The sequence below is a fragment of the Aspergillus tanneri genome, assembly GCF_003426965.1.
Source record: "Aspergillus tanneri strain NIH1004 chromosome Unknown AapTan_2_pilon_pilon_pilon, whole genome shotgun sequence".
Lineage (NCBI taxonomy): Eukaryota > Fungi > Ascomycota > Eurotiomycetes > Eurotiales > Aspergillaceae > Aspergillus > Aspergillus tanneri.
This window is the reverse complement of record NW_022984629.1, coordinates 401,273-425,637: the sequence shown is the minus strand read 5'-3', so window position 1 is coordinate 425,637 and position 24,365 is coordinate 401,273. Positions and strand designations below refer to the sequence as shown.

Below are 24,365 nucleotides of genomic sequence, written 5' to 3'. Positions count from 1 at the left end.
TGCGCTAGCAGAGATAAAAGCACTCGACCATATAAAAAGGTACAAGTCGACTGATCGACAAATCAGTCGCATCTAGCACCCTATATAGTAGCGAAGGCCTTAGTCTGAGCACCATACTGGGTTTAACCCGCGACATCATATCTTGTTAGGTGCTTAATATATACTGCATTGCAACACTTGCTGCTGATGTATTTTTAGCTTGTCCTGCATATAGTGTGTATTTAATTTTGTGTAGGCATTTATTTGTAACATACTCAACCACCGAGTTGCAGATAAAATTCAACTATCTAGAAGTACAAACATATGTATACTTATATTACTCCGTATAGGACATATAATAACACCCTAATTCCGCGACATGGTGGAGTGTACTAAATAAAACCGTTCCTGCTCTGGGTTTTTACTATCCTACTTAAGATGTTCAAAGTTTCTCTAAATAATTAAAAAGAAAAGGTATTATTTTCTAGCATGTTATAATTTACTATCTTCCTTTAACCAGCTGCTACTTTTAGACAGTTAAAACTTATTCTCTTTGTTCAAGAAATCTGGAAAAATATGTGGAAAAGTCGCGGTTCGGTAGTATATGCAGCTCGGTGGTTGAGTACATTAAAATAAATGCTTAACTACCCAAAATTACCTCCTCTTTCATAACTTTCTCGTTCGCTTTTCCTCCCATGGCTGCAGCGTGCGACAGCGCGTGTCTCTCGTCTAGAATGTAAATTTGCATTCTAAAACAGAGTATAATTAGCGGTATTTCTCGTGTTGACAAGCTGTTAGTCTTATCCTGGTTAAGGTAAAGATTAGCAATGACTCTCACGTTAACCGACCCTGAGTGTCTTTCTTCTTGGCTTTTAACTGGACTCGTGTTTCTCTCAAAATTCGATATTAGGCTTTCCTTTATCCTGTTTTTATTTTATCACACAGAATCTCATCAAAATGTCCCTTCTTAGCCTCCCAGACAAATTGATCTTCTGCATTGCACAAAATCTTCAAAAGGAACAGTATATCAATGCTTTTTCCCAGACAAACCGTCACTTATATAGTCTTCTATTCCCCTATCTATGCCGACATAATATTCAATACTGGGGCAGTTCTGCATTGTTATGGGCCGCAGAGTTTGGACTAAGAGAGCTCACTAAAACTCTTATATCGGAAGGCGCAAATATCCACGTTTCAAACCCACTAGCACAAACCCCATTATTCCTCGCTTGCTACTTCGGCCATACAGATTTGGTCAAGTTCCTTCTGGACCGAGGTGCATATACGGAGGGACTAGATAAGCAGGGCGCAACACCCCTTCATATGGCAGCATCGAGTGGACACAAGGAGATATTAGAGATCCTAATTCAAAGATGCTGTCATCTTGAGCTTAGAAGCGAAGACGGTCAAACACCTCTCCATTCAGCCGCATTCCACGGCCACACAGACGCTGTAGATGCTCTCTTATCTAAGGGAGCTAGCCTAGAAGCCAGGGATAAGCATGGTGGGACACCTCTCCATTCAGCGGTATGGCAAGGTCGCGAGGCAGTGGTGAGATTACTACTTGGTAAAGGCTCTGATCCAAACTCCCGAGGAAAAGGTGGGGAAACCCCTCTACATGATGCAGCAAGAGTAGGGCGCGAGAAAATAGCTAAGCATTTACTTGCACATGGCGCTTCTCCGAACATGAAGGACAAACTTGGTATTACGCCGATTCAGGCAGCATCACACTTCGGCCACAGAGGTATCGTGAGTGTCTTGCTTGAGCAAGGAGCCTCTCACAAGCAACAGGACAGGAATGGTCGGACACCGCTTCATTCGGCTGCAGGACAGGGCCATGCATCGGTAGTAAAGCTGCTTCTTGATGCTGGTGCAATTCCAAATGTTTTAAGCAGATACAATGAGACACCGTTACATGCAGCGGCATATGGAGGAAATGAAGATGTTGTCAACCTTCTTCTCGAATGTGGGCTTGATCCAGAAGCCAGAGATAAACAAAATATTACGCCCTTCGATGCCGCAAGTTGGAAAGGACATAAAGCGATATTGGCCCTTTTCCGATCAAAGCTCAACTCTCAAAGCAGCACGCTGCCCGCGACAGAATGAGGCAAGGAAATACCAATATGATGGCAAGATTGGTGGAAGAGATGCTCGAAAACAACATATTAATATTAAGTACAACATCAAATATTTCGAGCTGATTTAGTTGTTCGGCCGCAGGTATCAGCCCGCGTCTATCCAAAATCGTATATTGCCATCACCATGACCTTGACGCGCCGGCTAAGACGGTCAAGGACTGGCTCAATATTGCTCTTACTTTCTTCTACGTCATTTCGAGACAACGGTGTGCGATAGCGTGTCACTAGGTGACAGTGAATTACTAGAAACAGTATAGTATTCCCATTTGGTATTTGGAAAAAGTGCACACGTGCAGCTTAGCATCAGTGCGTGGCAAAAGTGTTAACAATGCGAATAGGTAATTGGAAATACTACCAAATGCCTCGAAAACCACACCCCACTTAAAATGTTTGATGGCTATGTCTAGCTTTGAGAAGCACTTTACCAGGTCGATATCAATAACTAGGCCGGCTGGCCCAATGGCAAGGCGTTTGACTACGAATCAAAAGATTGCAGGTTCGATCCCTGCGTCGGTCAGATATGGTTTTGTTTTTGTTCTTATCCCATTTATTATCCCTTTAGTCAATATCAAGGCATTATTGACCTAGCGTCATTTCTGTTAGCTCTAACAGGCAATGCTCATAAGGTGCCTTACTTAGTACCTGGTATTGTTTCTGCGCCGTAGTTTTTAGCAAACCTTTTGTAACCTTGAACTTGAACGTACATTGAGCATAGCAATTCATGTGGAGGTGTCAGCGCAACAACAGATCTAAGGTGGTTGTCAGCATCGCCCGGTGGTATTCGAATATATATCCGCCGAGATAGCTTGGTATATAATAGAATTGGAACAGAGAAACAGCTTGGTGTCGGTTAATATCAGTAATTTTTTACACTGTATCAAATTATTTCTTGTAATTTTTAGTATATAATTAGAATATGTGAACCATAAAATTACGCGTATTCGCAAGTATCGATCCTTCATTGAATTAGGTCTCTGATTCAACAAACTACCAAAACATCTCGCATTTATAAAGGCGAGGTAAACAAATGAAGAATGCAAACTAACTAATGTAGGAAATATAATTTGACTGAGAAAGGTGCTGAATAATCAATATTACCATAATTGTCGACAGAATTGTTAGGAGCGCTCGGAAGCTCGATGCGCGATAGCCAGTTAGCTTAGCCAGATCCTTAGCTAAGATGCTTAGTCAGGTGCGAACATAGTTTTTTATTTAGTTAACTCGTTAACTATTCGCATCTTCTGACCTGAATATTTGGGTCAGCGATTAGTTCTGCAATATACATGGTCGTATTTTCCCTCCTATATAGATACTCCCGTTCGTACCATACATAGTGCATCATTCAGTTTGTTACCGACCCCACGCATAACAATAATTTAAATTATTTCCAGTTAATCCATGCTAAGGTTCAAAGGGAGCTGGCACCGTGATGGTATCATTGTCATGATGTCTTTTATCTGCTTGTCAATTAAACGGGGCCAGAGGCTTGAACTCCTTTATAGCAAAAATACACAATTGTATCACCCAAAAGACCAAGATAGAGAGGCGGGTGGCAAAAATCTAAGTCATGTGACCGACGCAGGGATCGAACCTGCAATCTTTTGATTCGTAGTCAAACGCCTTGCCATTGGGCCAGCCGGCCTGTGATTGGTTAACTGCTCCAAGCAGAGTCTTTGATATTATTAGGGCAGACAGACCGTCATTGCCAGGCACTCCGTAGTTAGCTAGTATCTTCTATATGCTTCGTAAACAAATTCCACGTTAAAATAATCTTTAGAGCAAAATATATTAGTGTATAGTGGGAGATGGCCCTTTTATCTTTCTCTATACTCGTTATGTACGCGCTAGGCGGATTATTGATCAGACAGCGACATTGGGAAATTAGAATAGACCACCTAAGGTAGATAGGCCACACTCTTTGACCCAAGGGCCACGCACTACCATGTCCACAGTTCTTTTCCAACATGACCCAGAGTTACGCCGTATGTACTACTCCATACGTCCTGCGAAGTCGGCTAGCCTACTGTTTCGAATTTCTCTTAGTATCGCAAAACCATCCCCGAAGGCCAGGCATCACCACCACACGTGTCTCGTTCCAAGACTGTCGCCAAGAGAAGAGTGGTGGACCAAATCCATCAGATAATGATATGATGTACGGACACATCCCGGCACAAAAGTACCTGGGAGGCGAGAGTCCGACCGATCAAACAGGGGTACGGGAGGGGGGACTGTCTGGTCTGAATAGACTAAAAAGGGTCAGATGATAGACTAAAATCTTAGATCGACGGGGAAGTAGGGATTCTCGAACAATTCGCGGCAACAGGCGAATTGCCCCTCGTGCAATCTCCACCTCGAGGCAAAAGTCAATCCAACACCGTGGAATAAGAAACCGTCTGCCAAGACTTCACGTGCCGATCCGTCAGGGGTAGCAAATTTATGGATTTTAAATTTCTATTTCTGCCGATTCCAACCACACTGTCATCTGGTCTGGAAAAAAAAAAAAAAAAATATGGGAGATCCACCCAGTATGACATGGCACTTGGCCAGTCCAGTGGTCCTGGGTATAAGAACGGGTCAATGGCTCAACTGGGGATAGGATCCTCGCAAAAACTTTTCTGATTGTGTGTGTGTGTGCCCCATCGACTCCGCTGCGGGCCTGCTAATTTTCATCGAGGATTTAGACTGTTAACGACGGACCCGACATTTGAGGTTTTATCCCCCCCTCACTCGTTCCCTCCGCATCGCGACCGTTATCTCAGTCCTCTCAGGCTCTCCCTGGCCCGTCGTGATGGCGTTCGACTGCTACTGCGCCATCTGTGGCGTCGGGTTCTCGGGAATGCACATCGAGCACCCGTCTCAGACTGCGTTGGAAAGGCGGAGAAAGTGGATTGCGAAGCGAGCGAGTGCGTTGCAGGCAGGCAAGGATATCAGCCAATTATCGCAGGAAGAAGACGAGGCTCCAATCCGAAGTTACGATCCGCGCATCGTTGACTTTGGGAATATCGAATGGCTCTACAAGGCACATTGTCTAGCGGTGGACGAGAAGCCCAATGGGATGGGGAAGTATGTGTGGCCGCCATTCAATCTTATGGCACTGTTTAACCTCATCCAGGGCATTTATTTCCGGTCCTGGATATTATGCTGATATGGTAGGACCCTTTTCCATCCGTGTTCCGTATTCAGAAACTTACAACTGGATAGGGAGAATTAGTTGTCAAGGCTGGACCTGGTATTTTGAACATTCACTGTTGACGAATAGTTGTATTTATGCTATCTAGGTTCTGAGAGACCTCTACATCGGGACGTCTATTCATGGTATGACAAACAGTATTCAATATAGGTTATGGAAAACTAACCACTGTTTAGCTACTCCTACGGAAACGAAGCTGCCTCTGGGCCCGCACTTCCCTTCCACTGGTGTTGTTTCGAGATCCTAACCCGGATGCTCACGGGGTCGACTGACACCTCGAATCTGAACCTCGATGTCCTTTACAACATTATGAGTGCACTGAGTAACGCCTCCTCATCTGCACTACATCTCAGCTACGGAGACGACATCCGTCACGCTCAGGGCCGATACTGGGAGTGTATTCCCGGCGCCGAGGCAAGCAATCATATCGCCAATGTCGCAATCGATCCACGCTGACTCTACCCAGTATTGCGCAACGCACCCAACTAACACCCCTCAACTGGACACCTTCATCCAAAACACCATGACGAAAAGCACCCATTTGAAGCTCCCATCCGAGGAGGTTGAGGCCCGGGGACGTATCCCCGTTAATCCCTTTGGCCGACTGCCGTTGGAAATCGTGGAGCGCATCTGTCTATACTTGCCTGGGGAGTCTCTGAAAGCGCTAATACAGGCCTCGTTGAGCATCCGGCTTCTTACACAAGATAACTTCTTCTGGAAGAGGTTCATGCAGTGGGATATGCCGTGGTTCTGGGAGCTGCATGCCTCCCAGGCCCTGAAGAAGGGTCCGGAGGATTTGAACTATAAGCGACTGTACTTGTTACTTGACAGCATGACGGCGCCACGGTATGGTATGGATGATCTTAGTGTGATTGGAGTAGCCAACCGTCGACGTATCTGGGGGGTGTGCGAGCAATTGGCACCGCATTATTTCAAAAGCTTGCATCAAACTCCGGTGGAATTGGTGCAATGTGCTTGACGGACAAGCCGAGCTCTCTGGCCAGTGGAATTTGGAATGCTGCCGTGCAGAGTACTCCATTTCAATCACGACACTGAATTATGACATTTGAATGATCTTGGAAACGAATGTAAGTTCTCTCTCCTGGCACCTATCCGCGCATACTTATTCTTCTTAGATTCCTGCATACTGCGTACATACTATAGACTTGCTTTATATTGCTTGGGGCGTTTACAGGTTCACGGATAGAATAGACAGTATATAGTTATGAACTACATAGTACAGCCATAATAAATACGAGAGATCAAGACGAATGCTCACACCTGCGAAACTAAATCTTGCGCCCATCCATCTCTGCCTCCAGATCAATTCCCACCTCACATACTCCTCCGGACCGAGCCCGTAGCCGACCGAAGCTTCCCACTCACATGCTCCATGGTAATCATTATTGCAATATCCTGGTCCATGCGATCGGCGACATGTCCTGTCCCAGCGTCATCCACGACAAACTGCATCATCCGATACGCAGCATGCCAGTAATCCCTCTCTACTCCCTGATCTCCAGCGAATGGGGAATCACCGTAGGAAGAATAGGATACAACCGCTCTCTCACCTTCGCCAGATCGTCTCTTCGTTGGTAAAGCATTCCCTCAATCTCTCCATTCCAATCTACACGTTCCTCCAGAGTCCCAAGAACCTCATCCAAGAGTCCCATATACGAAATCGTCTCCACAACATTACTCGTCAGATACGTAGTTGCCACCATGACGAGCCCCCACTGCAGTCTGAGAAGATACATCATCGTGGTCCCCTACGTCGTGACTCCCCCATTATGCCAAATGATTCGCTCCCCATGGTACATATCCACCTACTCCCGAGAGCATACAGATGCGGCCCGGAGAATATATTCAATAGATCACTGACACAAATATTCCTCAGCTGAAACGTCACCTCATACTCAACGGCGCTGTTTTCTCATCATACATTAGATCCATCGCACATCGTCAAGTACATTACCGTACTGATCATGGCTCGGGCACTAGACACGGTAGTGAAGCCCGCCGTCGGTTCACTCGCGTACTTCTCTTCCACTCATACCCCTGCTCCAGGGGAAACAGACTGCTCCTTCGTGCGTCGTCAGATATACATAAGGTATTCTGCATGTTCAGGGGACTCCAGATGCGATCGCGGAGAAATCGGTCCAGATTCGTCCCTGTGATGGATACTATCATGTGCAAAACAGCAAAGTACATGAGATTACTGTAGATTAATTTGGATCTCTGCTCTCTGGCGAACAATAGATGACACAGAAGGTGTATCTTATTGCGTACCGTGACGCCCTGGACCGCGACGAATCACAGGTGATCTGGAATGCTGGAGCGGTGGGAGAGGGCGTCTTCGATGGTAATGTGTGCGGTACCGTATTCGTCTTCAACAATAAAGCCCGGTGTTACTGATGAGAGACATGCGATCTAGTCGATTGCTTCTGTTGGTTCAGCGCCTGCGGATTTACTATTGCCTATAAGAAGTGACGTCGCAGCTACAGGGAACGACTTGGTCGTGCTGACTGTGTGGTATAGCGTCTCCAGTGTGGCTTTTGTATCCGGGCATATGGCGATTCCATAGCACTGATTAACCGAATTAGCTACTCTTGCGCTTCATAGTAGAGAGTGAGAGGTGTTAATAAGGCTACCTTGGAGAGTGTGTAGGGACCATCCACGATGGCAATGGACACTCCGGGAACGTGGTATTTCTCGAGAAGTTCGTTCACACGCGCCTGAAGTACTATTATCAGAGAAGATATTCCACGATGCATTTTATTGTTGTGTGGCCAGGGATACTCGAGAGGAGGGGATGTTGGAGACTTGACTACCTCAGACACGCTAATGTATGTGTATATTATCGGTTCATGGGATCTATAAGTACGTATCATATAGTTACTAGATACGCAGAATATAATTATGTTGGAGTAGGTATCGTGCGAGGTATGGGACTAAAAATGCACTCATGATATAGCAAAGTATACTACATTGGTTTTCTCCGGAGCAATTTATTTCTTTGGACTGATAATATCTTAGTAATGATTAGGAAGCAATTAATTACACATGCCTTTTGAGACCATGCATGCCATTCATCTCCGCAAACTACACCAAGCGTTCCTTAGATTTAAGGATATATGGTTGTATTTGCTGTATTACTAGACATATACGTTTATACACAATTAGTAGCAGTAGCTAGGAGAATAGAATATGGAATCGTAAGAATTTTATCCTTAAAATGCAAGTGTCAGCTGTTTGGGTAAGCCAGTTGCGAGGTATAGTTACAATGTAGCTCAACACAATGTACAGCTATAGATGTCTAACTCGCAGGAAGTAAAGCGCTCAAGGAATCGGCTGTGACCAAATCCATCTTTTCGCATTGACTAGTTTTTGTTTGCCTTCTTTCAATGCGCCTCATCAGACCTGCATGAATCATGTTTCTTAACAACTGTTGTCGCCTAAAATCACATAAGAAATCATTTTCAAACCCATCCACCCCTGTACCTCCCGTATTGTTTTCAGCCTCCAATCCAAGCTTCCGATCCATCAACATCCGCCTCGGAAGATTTCCCGAGTGTTGCCGACCCGAATCTCCACCAGTCCCAGCTCGCACAGTCCGTATTCAAACACCATGTGCAGAGCCTCATACACATAGCCCTTTCTCTCACAAACGGTCGAAGCATCGACCCTGCTGCACCAGCTCGGTATCCATAACTGTCCGATCGATTTTCAACGCAAACGGCGATCCAGCCAATTCCAGCAGTCTCAAGGGGCGTTTGGTGCCGCAAATCAGGGAGTTCGGATGAGTTAGCGGTTGAGAGACAGTTGTCCTTCTTCGAGCTGCTCTGTCGTGGGTTCGGAGATGGGCTTGACGAATTCAGAGTGTGTTTTGTTACCTAGCATATCGAGTAGGACTGAAATATCTAGAGACAAAGTGACAGTATTTTCCGACGTGGACTGGAGCTTGAAATGCGATTCTCCTGGGTGGTCGACTGTCCAGTATGGTGTGGAAATTAATGAAGTGCGCAACATGGTCGCTGGTCTTAGTTGCTCCTTTGTTTCAAGCTACCGAACAGAAAGAAATGCAAAGCACAGAGCAGATGGCAGAGAATATAACTATTAAGCGAAGACTCCCTGCTGGGCAAAGGAGAAACTGACCACGTGCTTGCTACCCAGCTTTCTAAGTATTCCTAGATACTTAGTATATGTATATACCCCTATACCTACCCTGTAACCTGCGGGATTAATTACTAAGTAAAACCAGTACGAAGTCGGGCTCAAATGAGTAGGACTTAAAGTGTACGATAGTTACAAAACATAGACCCACTGAACTCGAAACACATACATTAACGGTTAGTCAATCTTTCCAATGCAGGTTGATGCCATTTATTCACCTTCACGAACTACACTAAATTTCTTTAGATTCAAGGACATAAGTTTATATTTACTGGACCATTAGATAAATACATGTAATGCATGAAATTCAGGCTGGGATACCGACGGGGTGTCGATGGATGGCTGTCGGCAAGTCTCTGGATTGTCAGGTCCGATGGTGCTATAATGTAGAGATACCGATGGGGTGTCGATGGATGGCTGTCGGCAAGTCTCTGGATTGTCAGGTCCGATGGTGCTATAATGTAGAGGTACCGATGGGGTGTCGATGGATGGCTGTCGGTAAGTCTCTGGATTGTCAGGTCCGATGGTTTGTAAAGAAAGAAAATACCATACTAGCATCCTGCAATACATTCCAGTCGATGCTGAACGGGCCACTTAGGATACGAGGTTCTGACGCCCTGGAGACGAGGCAACTTCTCAAGCAAATATATCTACCAGCCAATAGCGCGCATTTAACATCGAGGTGATAAGAATTTGATACTATGAACACTATTGAAGTATCCACCTTTAGTACTTTAAAAAAACCTCAAGTGTGTTACGGGACTAAAGGAATGGTGACAATCCACATCATCCGCTGTATTCTAGGCTGGATGGGATCTCTACAAAGCACAGTTCTACATTAAATACGAAGACGTAGGTCTCGTGCATAGTCAATAGCCTAGGGAAGACAGGAATCACAAGATAGCAAGAGCCTATTGTACACTTTATCAAACTATAGCTACAACACCCGCTTCTAATTTATGACTTGTATCCCTAATAAACATGGGTATTTATCCTCAGTCAACAGTCTGGTAGACAACGGAGAGGACTTCACGAATTTGATCGACCGTTTGCGCCATTTCCAGTACCCCCCTGATAATCAGTAACTTGGTTCCATGACTAGCCTAACAGGCAAATAGGAACTCCTGCAGATGAATCCCATTCCCCCTACCTCGGGTGATTTAGGAGACATATCCATGAACACGAAAAACGCTCAATATGGACTCTGTTCCTTGTCACTATCACAGTTATGGTTGGTTAAGGGATGGGAATCAGACGGAAATACCCGAGGGGCGACGATCGACATACCAGTCCCCCTTACTTGAGACGCCTTCTCAGTATGGAGTTGGAGTATTGTGGCCCTTTCTATGCGGGGTAATTAAACTACGGTGAGAGCCAATTGCCGTCTATGAGTGGGTCTAGTGTAGAGTTTCCTCGAAGTATTAGTGGCATCAAATGGGTGGATTCATGTGCCAGAGCAAAGCTTGTTAGATATAATTGAGCTGGGCTTTGACTTAGGTATAAATATGCTGTACTATGCTCCCGATTCATTCCACTTCCATTTGTTGACCATATCATCAGCACCATGAAAAGCGCAATTCCATCAGACATATGGGAGACCAAGCGGGTCTTGATTACCAAGTTATACAAAGAGGAGGAATGGCCTCTGAAACAGGTGATGAAGGCTCTCCATTCGGCAGACTTCCGTCCAAGGTAACTTGGAGTTACTGGTTCAGATGCGGCCCCTCTGCACCCACAACGAATGCTAACATCTGTAGTGAAACCCAACTGAGAAGCCGTCTGAAGAAATGGAATATCACGAAACCATCGCGCAAGAAATGGTCCCCGAAAAGACGCCAGAGTGACTCAGACAAATCCTCATCTCCTAAGAGCCATCCTTCGCCTTTCGCTTTGCCTACAGATTTTCACAGTGGAGATGAGGGGGAAAGTGGCAAAGATTCCCTTGAAATACATGCTCCATGTTCCCCACTAGGAGTGCAAAATTCGAACCACCCGCAGCAACACACTCCTACAGTCGAGACCTCGGAGTCCCTCGCTGAAATATCTAACACAGAAAACACAGCATCGAATCTACAATGCATGTTACCGCCTGTGCATAGTTCCCCAGACCTAGCGACCCCCGCAAAACCAACGGAGCAGCCATTGCCGGACTGCGAACCAAGGCACTCGATCTTCCAGTGGCCCACATGTTTGTTCCCTGTGGACCTCGGGGCAATCAGCACTGCTCTGCCTTCAGACATCGCGCTGTTAGCGCAGCTAGGCTCCCAGGCAGTGGGGCCTTCAGCAAGCCACTCAGAATACGATCCAGGGCTCGATCTAGCCAGTGATAATCCATCCGAAGGCAACCTATTTGCGGGTGACTCCAAGCCAAGCCATGCTTTATTATTACCGCATAGTAGTGAGGATGCGTCTCCACCAAGTCTGCAGGGGGAAAATCCCGTGGGAAGCTGGGGATCGGGGCTGTTCCAGATGCCTGATATTGGCAGCTTATTCGACTACAACGACAACCCCATCTCAGATACCTGCCCATTTCCATATCAACCATTAAAACTCCCCTTTTTACAGTCACCTGTCTGGCCGTTTCTGGGCGATTTTCTGTTTGACTGGGATCAACGTTGATGTTTTGTAAACATGGTTACTCGCTGGGGAAAGTAAAAATAAAAACAATATATCTATTCCACATGCAGCAAAGAGCGTATGCGCCACTATCACATTTCACATGAAAACTCGGCCCTCAGACAAATACCGAAGACGGATGAAACGGAGGTTTTGCTCTAGTGAAACCACAAGGAATCTTGCCCCACCACATAAGCTTAATCAAAAACGAGTATGGTATTCTTAAGGAAGCCCACAAATCGCGCAATAGCACGACATATCCACCATTCTCCAGCCTCGGTATGGTGATCCTTCAACAGCGCAATGACATCAAGTACGGAGTCTAACCGTAGATCCCGGGGAAGGATAGACAAACCAGTGAAGATCATTAATACGAGAATGTTCCAGACACTGAGGGCAGAAATTCACATGAAATCTCTCCTGTCATCTCAGTACCATGATAGAATACCGAAAGGATTCACTAGCGTGTCAGTCTAACCCTACAACGAGGGCCGTGACAAATCATCGCAGGAAACGCTAAATACGATGAGACAAAGTTACCCCGGACTATCGATCATCCCTGTCTTATTAGTTCTTACGTTGACGATCAGCTTATCGCCTCGGAAGTCATCGATCTGTTGGGAGCCGAGGGGGCCGAGGCACAACTGCCGGCTTGGCAGGACCGTTGCCGTGATCTATTATCCATGACAATGTACGGAGTAGTATCTGGGGAAGGTGGTGGCTTGGGGATATCAGATGTGAGGATCAATACTTGGCCTGGAATGGCTGTTGCATGGGTATGTCTAGATGGGAATGAGGGAAATTATTCCATAAGTGCTGATCTCGAGAGTAGAGGGTTAAGGGATAGCATAGCCTCGTTTGAATCGGGGGTTTGACATTGCCTTCTTGGCTTGAATCATGTTTTATTAGGACATTCTAGAAATATGCTTTATTCATTCAATGTGAATCTTATCTGTGTTGCTACGTAGCCCAACCTTTGCTGTCAGTCCACAGAATATCGTCGTACAGTGCAATTATTAATTCTTAGGGGCCAGATGTATATATGAAACTTCATTGACATCAAATAAGGCAAGATACATTCGTTCATGGACTGCTTCTACGTTGACCTAGTACCATTCTCTTGAATTCACTAGATACTATAGTAATGGATTGTGTGCAAAGCGGCCGAGAAGTATCGGAAGATGCGCCATGTCATCTTCAAAGGGTCACAAAGTGCGAGAGGATCCAACAGTGGTAAAGCGATGATCTTATTTGCACTATCCTGTCATCAATAAACTTTAGTAATATAGAGGGGAGATTACCGCCCGCCATACAAAAATGGTTGTGCCTACCGAGGGCATTTTTGCAAGGTTTTATGCCTATAGTAGTGTCATTGAAGGGACAAACGCTAAGATCAATTCGGCTAGAGTATAACAGTAAATACATGCACAGATTTTTGATTTTTAATTTAATATTCAACTAGGGGTTCTCTTTTTACTTCTTGGAATCTTGAATTCCATCCACAACAAGATGCTGGAATTTCATAAGAAGCACATATCACTATCTTACATTGCAGAAACAAATGGACAAATGATATCACAAAGGAATGGGTGAATTAGATAGATGGATAGTTATTCATATTATAGTCCACATCTGTCTGTTATTGGCCTATTGGCGGACTTGCACAACTAGTTACCTGATGTGCCATCCTCGTATTAGGGGCGGTGTAGGGTGGGATTCTCCTAATCTTAATTCAGCAGTTTTGCGATTAACTTCTAGGCTAGGGTAGACCCCCAAACCTAGATGACTCCACACATATATACTCGGTATAGAGAATGCGAAGGGAGGATGCAATTGGAACTATGCCACAGCTTAGCCCTTATCCCGTCTAGGCTCTGCACATGTTTCTAGCCAGATACCTTTCCACTGGCGGGGGTCATTTAATGGTAGTTGTAGGATTGGGTGAATTATTATAGGTAGTTGTGGAGCTAGGAGCCCATGATAATACAACAGTAAGCCAATGAAACATGACACATAATACGTACCTGTGGAGTGTAGCCAAGGAAAGTGGTCTATATTCGACCCACTACCAAAGGCAAAGCAGGCAACCAAGCTATTAGTGGAGTATCAGGAACAATGCATCCTAACACGACAGTAATAGAACAAATACTGGCCTCTAAACTTTCAGGCCAAATTTTCAACTTTTTACAGAGCTGTGTTTCAAAAGTCATGAGCAGGCACTAGTATTTTTGCTGTCTTGGCGGTAAGGGTGTTTACATAGTATTTTATATGGGAAACCTCTTAGATTCATGACAAGTCATAAAGCCATATTTCTCAACAAAATTGCTTTTTTTTTTGAAGCTATTCAGCTTCTGATTCTTTAATTCTTTTGTCTGCTAGCCTGCTCACCTACCTACCTACCTACCCACCTACCCCCCCAGACACCTAAGACCATGCAGGGAAAATATTATTTAGTTGGAGTTTAAATCCAAGCGCTTACTTTGCTTCATTCTGGAACAAATCTTAAAGAGATTGAAGCTATTACTGGCATGTTTCGTCAAGCTGTCCAGTTTGGAATTGAAAGGCAAAAGAGCGTGGATTCAACCCAGATATTAACCCCCGGTTCTTCTTGAATATGTGGAAGATAAGCAGCGCTCTGGACAGCCCCCAGTGGCTAAAGATACCGAGAAAGCTATTATTGAATCTGTTAAGAAGGACCGGAATGGACGTGAAAAAATCTTGTGAGATCCTTATATTTAAAGCTTCTATTTCTTCCTCCTTTGTTTGGCATATTCTTACTCGATTGGGCTTTTATTCTGTTAAACCTACTACTAAACCTGGCCTTACTGACGAACAAAAAAAAAATGCTTAGAGTTTTGCCTTGCATATAAAGATTGGACGCTCGAAGAATGGAAAAATGTGATTTTTATAGATAAAACCTTTGTTTCTCTTGGTCAGCGGCGCGGAGGCTTAAGAATATAGCATATAAAAAATAAGGTTTGTGAATTATCTTGCATACGCCGCCGCTGGAAAGGAAACTCTGATTTTATGGTATAGGGCTGTTTTTCTTATAATAATAAAAAGGCCCTATTTATATATGGAAGCCTGAAACTACACAACAAAACAAAAGCAGAAGGCAACAAAGGAGATTAAAGCTTTGAACAAGGAGTTAGAGCCTTTAAAAAAAGAAGAATAGGAGCTTACCAAACAATGTCTCGAATAAAACTTCGTGAAGGCAAAACTCCAGGTAGAAAGCCAGTATGGCAGTTTGCCAAGAAAACCGGCCGCTTAGAAAGAGATTCAAAGGGTGGAATTGACTGGTATTGATATTATAAGGTTTTATCTTTTTTCTTTATAAGTTTCTACGCAATATCTAACATATTTCTTTTTTTTATAGGAAGTTCTTGTGCCCAAACTAATCCCCTTTGCAAAAGAATGTATGATTAAGCGTCCAAATACTACTGTATTAGAGGATGGAGCACCTGCTCATCGCCATTACTTTCAACATACAGTATATGACATTTATAATGTGCAACAAATTCTGGATTGGCCAGGGAATTCTCCTGATTTAAATGCAATTGAATGTGCGTGGGGATACCTTAAGCATCGAACAACCTCAAGAGGGGCTCCAAGAGATAATAAAACAGCAGAATTAGCTTGGATAGCCGCTTGGAATAAGATGCCTTAAGAGGATATACAGCACTGGATTGAGCAGTTGGTACGCCACATACAGGCTATTATAGAGCTTGAAGGAGGCAATGAATACCAAGAAGGCCGTACAGGCAAGGATAACCGTGATTTTAAAGATACACGGCTACGGGGTCACTTATCAAAGCGAAAAGAACTTGGAGAGGGTCCTCTCTTTTAGAGGAAGGAAGAAAGTCTTACTTTTTCGGGTCTAAATAGCTTCATTTTTTGTATAATAATCTGTCTGCACCTGGAATGCCATGTCTATTTGGCCATACAAGTTAGTATGGGTATCGGTACGATGGCATTACAGCCAAGACTTTTAGCGTCGCTCATGACATTTGAAACACACCTCCGTATTTTATTTCCATTTCTTTTTGGTGACGTGGTGGCTGACTGTTTTCCAGCAGGTACCACCGATCGGAGTCCCGATGGTTTATCAGTACTAAGGATGGCTTTGACAAACAACGTGCAAGCATCAACCATCCTCAATAACATCATGGCTGGGGAGAAATTAGAGAATGTATTTGAGAATCTGGGTTATGTTGACAATTAACTTATGATAATATTGATTATTCAGCACCTTTCTCGACCAAATGTTTTTGATGGTGCAACATCATCGGATCGCGTATATTTCCTATATGGGTTAGTTTACATTCTTCATTTGTTTACCTCGCCTTTATTAAGCGAGATGTTTTGGTAGTCTAGTTGAATTAGAGACTTAATTCTATGAAGGATCGATACTTGCGAATACGCGTATTTTTTATGGTCGACAGGCTATTACTCCGACAGTGAGCACAAGAATCTATCGGCCAGACCTATTGTATTAAATACCACTGGCTCAGCAAGCAACTCCGACTCTCCACCATATGCAGCAGATGGGTTCAGGACAAGAATTGAATGCCATCGCAGGTCCAGCATCGGGTCAACGAAACAAGTCAATCGCCATCTTCGCGATTGAACCTTATTCGACTCTGCCTTCATTTGCGCCTATGCCCCATCTTCACCTTCAAGAATCCTTTTTCGCCTTGACCAGTTAAGCAAGGTCATATCCAGTAGACCACCGCTATAGGTCCTCGATACAACGGGTGGCATTCTTAAATCCGTCCCGCTACTAATTTCACTCTGCCGGATTGGTGGAGCAGTGAATGGGCTCGGGAATCTCGGGAGCCATGATGTTTTATAAGCCATACAGATTCTTATATCCGTTAAGCGAACAAAGACATCTTTGGGTCCCGCGGTTTGAAGGCCGAAATGGCGAAACTGGATATCCTCACGCATATGGCCAGCATTCGTATCCTGGGTGTGCAAGGGAAATTTAGCCGGCAGACTCCCTCTCTCACAATGGCTTTTGAACGAGTTAGACGCCGCTGTGGATGACTCAGAGGATGTTGATATGCAGTAACGTCAAATCAAATATAGCATCTGTGAATAGCTGAACTTGAGCACGATATTCTTCCATGGACTTCCAAGTTTACTCGCTTCAATGTGGCGCTGAAGAAGCGAAATACACAGAATCAGCTGGATTCTGGACTAATAAGAAGACCTACTTGGATGACAAGGAGACAGGGCTCCGAAATTGCCTGTCGTACCATTAGGCCGGAGAATGCATAGTGCTAATATCAACTTAAAGTCGTAAATTCTGGCTAGACGTGCTTGTGTAGCCCATGGAATATGCTACCCGAAATAGACTTTTTAAATGAACCACTCAGTCAATAGAAGCAGGTTGACTTTTTAATTCTTGTTTCGTTTCTACTTGATGGACAATAGTTGGAATGCACGCGAACCCTGGCAAGAATCGAGTAGTGAAACAATATTACCTCGCTGTCCAGAACACAGATGGAGGACAATATAATCCGTTGCCAAATCTGACAGTTCGGCTAGTCACAAAGATGATCAGCTCTAGTCTCAGAGAATTTCCGTAAATTTTCGTGTTGTATGTTCTTATTCGTGTGTATTGACCATGCCTGACGTTATGCATGACGCTATGCACGATGACTAATATCTAAGTATATTAGTTAACAATAGGGTATATGAAAAATCAAAACCTGTTATAGTTGATAAACCATGTTAGAACGTGGCGCTTGAAGACAATATTACTACACACACGCTGAAGACGTACATATGTGATTCATTCTCGCCTTGTTCCTAGCTCCACATGCCCTGGTACCGATGGTGCGACTGGATTTGAGTACGAGTAGTGGCAGATACTGCAGATTTCATGCAAGGATATGTACGTATACCTCTTGAAAGATCTTTTGTCTATGTCCAGTATCGACGGCACCGAAGCTTCAATAACCAACATCCACCACAAAGCTGTACACTATATCTCTTGCATTGATAGCTGTCCTTCTAGCTACAGTTAGTGTCCGGAAAGATCGAAGCTCCTGCCGGGAATCTCGAAGACAAGAGGAGCATAGGCTACCGTAAGATATTGGGGAAACTGGAGTAAGGATTTCTGAATTTTTCAGCCATTATTGAAGTGGCAGATAATAAGGAAAGCTATAGTTACTAGGCAGAGCAAACGTACTTTGTGTAGGTGTATACAAAAATATCAACATAAAAATAATCAGTTAAAATCCACCCATATTAACCATAACATGACAGTATTAAAACATAGCAGCAACAGCAACAGCGGCCGCCCCAGCCAACGGCATACCCGTAACAACGGCCTTAGCGTTCACAGGTCCAACAGCAGCAGCAGCACCAGGTGATTCTGTAGCCTGCGGCTTCGTGAACGACTCCAACCCTCCCGTAACCTTCAATCCATAACGCGTAACCTTATCACTAGCAATACTTGTCTTAGTGGACGTAGAACTCGACCATTTCCCACCACCCTGGGTACCCGTCACCCCGACACTCATGGAACAAGAGGCAGACTCAGAGAAATGCTTGAATGAGCATGCAGACATGTGGGTAGCAGTGACTGCATTGGACTTCGAGCTCCAGGCCGTGTAAACACCCGTCAGACTGTAGGTCTCCTCGCCCTGGATCATGGTCCAGGGCTTATCGATTTGGCAGAGGGACTTGGGCGCGTCCTTCTCGCAGCTGATGTGATAGGTTGTTGCTTTCGCGTTGATACCTGCTACGCTGCCGACCGTGCCAGAATAGGTTGGTTGTGTGAGGCCGATAACTGCTCCGAAGTAGGGGACCGTAGTTGATTTGTCGTCTGCTGAGACGAGGCCAGTTAGGGCTGCGGCGAAGGTGAGAAAAAGGGTGGAATGCATGTTGATTGTTCTCTTAATCCTTATGGTCTGAGGTTTGTGTGATAATTTTGTGTATAATGATACTATTTAGATAACGTGCTTTGTGATTCTGTATTTCTGTATCTCAGCACTGCATTGCGCTTAAAGAACACAATAAAAACTAAGAGAGTATAAATTTGTGTTGGCAGAATCAAACAAAGAAACTAAGCAGAGCAGGGCACGGTACCCAAGCGCCCCTTATAAGCCGAGGATGGTACTTTTACTAAGTAGACTCTTCCTACCATACCGTTAAACGCCGGAACCTTCTCAATGTAACATAGCAATCACAAGCTTCATTTAGCAGCCCCACCCTGATGAGGCTAAAGTAGCCAGGTTGCGGTTTAGCGTGTACCAGAAAAATTTCCTAAGACCCTGACATAACGAGCTCTTAAGGCAAGTATTATTTAGGTAGTACTATTTTTGTCCTTGTATTATGGTTACGAGTCCTCGATAGCCCCCTATACTGGGCTCCGTTTAGGATTTTAGGGATCGAATTGGATATATAACCAGGGATTACGCTTTATATAGAATTCGACCGTGAGTATAGGGGTAGAGGTATATTAGAGAAGATATTTAAAAAATAAAAAGCAGACCTACGAGGCTACACCGAGCTGTACGGAGTACGGAGTAAGCCCGAAGCCCAACGGAGTAATCATGACAATCCGGGAGATGCCGACAGACACCAAGGTCTTTGACTTGGCTGTTATCCCATCATGGAAGTAGCTGCATAATTGTTGTGACTCACGGGGTAAAAGAGGGGTTTTAAATGGCCGTACAATGGGGAGATGTTACACTACTGAAATTAGTAGGTACTAGGGCTTGGTTCGCGGGGCTTTAGGACCAAATATCTGCTACGTCTTCTAGTTGCATGAGCCTTTTACTTCCGGTGGCCCTATAGAACCATTGGATGGGGGGAAATTACTAACATTTCTATTTGGTGTTAGTGTCGCAGCGCACCGTGTTATAAAACTATTATCTACTTACTACATTAAGTCATAGTGGTAAAGGCTACGAATCCAAGGTTTTGTTAACAATTTAGGGTCTCAAAATATCAATTACTAGTGCCTTACCAGCCTCGAATATTGTACTAGCATTGTCTCCGCGTGGAATTGATGGTGCAAGTGTTAGGTGACCCTAGGGAAGAGGCCCATGTCTGCATATAACGATGTCTTCTTTGGCATGGTATTTTGATTATTTAGCCAAGCTAAAAGATGATTTTCCTTGGATATCTTGAAGTTCCCAGAGTGTTTACTGCCACTTTAGTTGTGCCAAGCCCGAGATAGTACACTACTGTCAGAATAAACTAGTCCAGATCGGGACATCATGTGAATATGTACCCAATATCTCATATAGGGGTTGGGCAGAATATCCTTCTGAATACCATCAATTCAAACCCCCCAGAAAATCAAACAACTACCTGTCTTTGGTATAATGCAAAACATCCAATAGGTCGCCTTACCATATCCGGAATAGCCAATGGCGGACGGGGAGATCATGACAATATCCAGTTTTAGGAGAAACCTCACGCCACTAATTTTTTCTTCTCCATAGCCACAAATATGGCACTAAGAGCCCGCCGTGTATTCAATCGCTTGCCAGCCGCTCTCATGACTATTTTTCTTTGATATGCGCGCCATTCCGGGGTAGTTGGACTTTGGTATGCCTCCACAAAATGGAGGTCCTAAAGAGGAATATTCGCCGCTCCACCCGTAGAACCGAAACCAACCGTGCGAACTCCGAGTACACCCGGGACGAATGGTATCGTCCAGGAAAAGTCCAGGTTGATGCACGAGAGCTTATAGGACTTTCTCCACTCACACGATTTCACTGGGTAACTTTTTATCAGTTAGATGGCAGATCTACGATCGCATTTTCATTTTGTAAACTGACGGGAGCTAATCTGATAAGACGATCAGGTGATGGGTCTATTCCATGTCATGGAGATTTTATGATATTTTTGTAACAAATGGTGTGCTGCCCAATGGCAAGAAAACGACCTTTCAACTTCCCACATCATTTCAAAAATTTCTGCTATGTAACCCAATCGAGGGCTCGGCTCCATGGATCTCGGGCAGTCTGACCCGGCTACAGCAAATCTTGGAAATTGGCCTAAGACCAACAGACCCGTCCTTGACGTTTAATATGCCGGTAACTATTCGCGAACTGAAGCGTCTAATTTGGAAGGGTTAAATACTTTCTCGGAACGTCGGTGGAATGAGAGAGATCTCTACAATCCTGAGCGATTCGGGCATGCTGTTGATTAAATTTCTGCTCCCCTTACTGTTTTTGAGTATCTGAACCACACGTAAGCCCCAAGCAGCCTTCGCAACTCATTCAACTAGAGGAGTTTATTCGTATAAAGTATGAAACGAGAGTTAGCTCTACTTATTATTGGGTGATTTCTTATACACAGGAACTCGCATGGGCCGTGTACAAGGCGAACGCCTTTCCCGGCTGAAGAATCTTGATGTGGGTGTGCGTCCCAGAACCTATCTGAGCAAGGTCAACTTTGCCAGGCTCACAACGTACTCAGGGCATGAGATCTAGTTCGCCTGAACCAAAAACAAAGGAGGGGACCCCGGAAGCTATATCCCTCTCTGTGATGGAGACCCAGAATGCAGAGGGCACAAGTAAGGTCGGAAATGGTCGTCACCGCCAAGCCGAGTGGAGGTGAAGGTGTGATTAAGCACATGTCTTATCAGAACCACGCAGATATCGCACGGGATGACGATGCGGTCCCCCGGGCTGGTTATGTACCGGCTTGCATATTATGCTTCCGAGAAATGGGCGGAGTTTAAAAAAGTTAGAGAAGGATATATATATTCGACTTTGGGATTGATGTGAAGGGGCCGAGGCTATTAGGCTGTTAAATAATTATTGTATTGACAAGAGGAATCGTAGATTTGCAGAGGGTGATTTTGAATCAGCAGCAAAGTAGGTCTGAGCCGCCCGCTGCGTTGACCGAGATTATTCTGACTTTACAGGCACTTCTGGGAGATCAAGGATACTAAAAAGAGCGCAGCAAAATAGAGAAAGAGTATTTTCTAGCTGTTGAGCGCGACGGTTTCGAATCCTATATGGATCCCGATTACGCTATTTCATACAGAAACTAGCATCCTGGTGATTTCGAGGGGCACATTATAGCTGTGCATGTACCATAGATCATGAAAAATCTAAAGGTGAAGTATAACATTAGATATAAGGTTAAGATGCGTATACTAGGTAGTCTTGTCTGGATGGATCTTTTTACTGCAGGAGATTGTAATGTGCAAGCCATATTTATTTTAGCAAGGCATTATCTAATACAGAGGTATACAGGGACTATAACACCGAACAAAATTATACAGTAGAGCGCTTGGTCTAAAGAGTCAAGAAGGCCAATTTGCGATAAAAGACCTTAATAAACGACTTCGTTTACAGTCTGACATTTCTGATCTGGCCATATTAATTGTCCATATTTTGGGTGTGTCAGACTAATCAAATATATACAGTTCTGTATATCACTGTTTTCCTTGTTATAGCATTATATCCATTTTATACTGGAGATGCGAACCCAATAAAATGGGTTGCATGAAAACAGCAAATGTATATAAGGAAATAGCCTCTAAGCGCATGGACCATAGGCAAATATCATTAGCCGATCTCGTAGAACCAACATATAGCTTCGTCAGTCGTAGAAGATAGTTCCATTTGAAGTTATTAGAGCTTCTGCCGGCTGTCCGGGGATAGGAATGTCTCGACTGTCATCGACCGGGAAAAAAAATACTAGTCATTGGCTTTTCTATCTGATATTATCATCTCTTATCTAATAATTTTCTCTGGAATTGGCTGCAAACACTCACTGAGAAGCCCGATATAGAGCGTAATACAATAAGGCATAAGAACTGAACGTGAACGAACCTGAGCAGAGCGTGGAACTGTGCCTTAGACATCTAATACATAAGATACCATGGATAACAGAAAAGATTTGCTATTAAGATCTGACATTATTACTGTGTTGATGTCAGCCTGGGCTTAGGATACTTAGCGCAGTCTTCAAATTGTTTCTGTTTATCTACAGCTTGCCATACTCTCACGTATTCCAGACTTGCGTTGGTTTAGTGATATATAGTCAAATTAAAATTTTACCTAGGTGTGTTTCTCCAGTAATAATTCTAATATGGAGGGAAGTTTGGATAACCATTGCCTATCCCTGTATTATCATCTACCGCTCTATTGGCCATCTCAATATAACCACTTAACACTCCATTGGCTATCCCAGTATAGCGATTTGGCTCAAAAGGAGACACAGGTCTGCTCAACCACGCATCAAGTACGCTGTCCCTGTTGTCGATGATTTCCTGCGCACGACGTGGCATAGTCCAGGGCTGCATAAGCGAAGTTGCAGTCCAGTTGAGTATTGCTATTAATCGAAGATTAGAGTCTAGGCCTCGTGCTTGGCAGTCTTCGACTTTGATGCCGTAGTATCGTTCAAATACGCTTTTCCATTGTAATAATTCCTGACTCTGATCTGCGTCCTGAATCTGCTCTGCGAGCTGAATCCTTCTCATATCTTCCACGATATCAGCACTACCCTGTAGAGCACGTGACCAAGGTGTCCTGGGTTGATTATCTAGCACTAGACTGCGCGGTCGCTGCGAGTTGGCGTGGGATTGCCGAGAGACGTGCGAAACCTGAGTGATAGGCAATTGCTGAAAGATGTACAATTGCTGAGAGGAAGGCGATTGTTGGAAGGTATAACGATTAAAATTATTCCATTCTCTCGACAATTCGCTTTCAGTGCGTGAGCAACTTCGTGTGCTTGGAGTCTCTGGTGAGGTACTACTATCCTATGTCTGCGTATAAGCTACAAAGCCTTTTCAAGAGTGAATCCGCGATGGTTGACTTACGACTCCGTTTTGCATATTTCTGCAATGACGGCAGTTGTTTGGTCCCAGCCTAGTACTAGATGGCAAAAGAAAGACAATGTCAATAATAGAATACACTTTTAGATAAGAGATTTAAAAAATTAGGGCCTTTTTGTCTCACGGGTCCTTGCGACGGAGCTGTTAAAGTAGTCGCAGATTTTCTGTGGCGAAGGGAGATAAATATAGGGATGTGCCAAGCACAAGAGAAATATAAGAGGAAGGTGTCTGACCACCTAGATGGAAAGAACATAATTCTAGCAAAGTCCTTCCGTATGGGAACCATGATCGTCCCACTAAGTACTATATTCTTCATCCGACAGCTCTGCAGAATTTCCAATTATGTTTGACAACTCCTAACCCAGTGGGTCACAGAGATCAGATGGCATTGTCTTTCTAGTAATAAGTCTGCTGCCAGTCCTGACACTTGGAAGGCGCTTCGAATGGAGAGGAC

General features: G+C 44.3%; 6 protein-coding genes and 2 non-coding genes across 8 annotated transcripts; 5 read left to right on the top strand and 3 right to left on the bottom strand.

Annotated features, from left to right (window-relative positions):
• Positions 1–936: 936 nt before the first annotated feature.
• Positions 937–2,085, top strand: ATNIH1004_000132 (uncharacterized protein; the record flags this gene model as incomplete). Its single annotated transcript, XM_033564856.1, has 1 exon — positions 937–2,085. One exon carries the CDS (start codon positions 937–939, stop codon positions 2,083–2,085), a length of 1,149 nt encoding a protein of 382 aa, XP_033430613.1.
• Positions 2,086–2,562: 477 nt separating this feature from the next.
• On the top strand, positions 2,563–2,634 carry ATNIH1004_000131. Its single transcript has one exon. It is a non-coding gene; the product is annotated as a tRNA-Arg (tRNA).
• Positions 2,635–3,687: 1,053 nt separating this feature from the next.
• Positions 3,688–3,759, bottom strand: ATNIH1004_000130. The gene has a single exon. It is a non-coding gene; the product is annotated as a tRNA-Arg (tRNA).
• Positions 3,760–4,905: 1,146 nt separating this feature from the next.
• On the top strand, positions 4,906–5,763 carry ATNIH1004_000129 (uncharacterized protein; the record flags this gene model as incomplete). The annotated part of the gene is made up of 5 exons (XM_033564855.1): positions 4,906–5,180; positions 5,230–5,266; positions 5,319–5,346; positions 5,396–5,432; positions 5,484–5,763. The coding sequence occupies 5 exons, from the start codon at positions 4,906–4,908 to the stop codon at positions 5,761–5,763; spliced, it is 657 nt and encodes a 218-aa protein (XP_033430612.1).
• A 67-nt stretch (positions 5,764–5,830) lies between these two features.
• ATNIH1004_000128 (F-box protein) lies at positions 5,831–6,286 on the top strand (the record flags this gene model as incomplete). The annotated part of the gene is made up of 1 exon (XM_033564854.1): positions 5,831–6,286. The coding sequence occupies one exon, from the start codon at positions 5,831–5,833 to the stop codon at positions 6,284–6,286; it is 456 nt and encodes a 151-aa protein (XP_033430611.1).
• A 356-nt stretch (positions 6,287–6,642) lies between these two features.
• Positions 6,643–7,031, bottom strand: ATNIH1004_000127 (uncharacterized protein; the record flags this gene model as incomplete). Its single annotated transcript, XM_033564853.1, has 2 exons — positions 6,643–6,819; positions 6,879–7,031. The coding sequence occupies 2 exons, from the start codon at positions 7,029–7,031 to the stop codon at positions 6,643–6,645; spliced, it is 330 nt and encodes a 109-aa protein (XP_033430610.1).
• Positions 7,032–11,044: 4,013 nt separating this feature from the next.
• ATNIH1004_000126 (Clr5 domain-containing protein) lies at positions 11,045–12,099 on the top strand (the record flags this gene model as incomplete). Its single annotated transcript, XM_033564852.1, has 2 exons — positions 11,045–11,172; positions 11,238–12,099. The coding sequence occupies 2 exons, from the start codon at positions 11,045–11,047 to the stop codon at positions 12,097–12,099; spliced, it is 990 nt and encodes a 329-aa protein (XP_033430609.1).
• A 6,272-nt stretch (positions 12,100–18,371) lies between these two features.
• Positions 18,372–18,989, bottom strand: ATNIH1004_000125 (uncharacterized protein; the record flags this gene model as incomplete). The annotated part of the gene is made up of 1 exon (XM_033564851.1): positions 18,372–18,989. The coding sequence occupies one exon, from the start codon at positions 18,987–18,989 to the stop codon at positions 18,372–18,374; it is 618 nt and encodes a 205-aa protein (XP_033430608.1).
• Between the last annotated feature and the right edge of the window lie 5,376 nt (positions 18,990–24,365).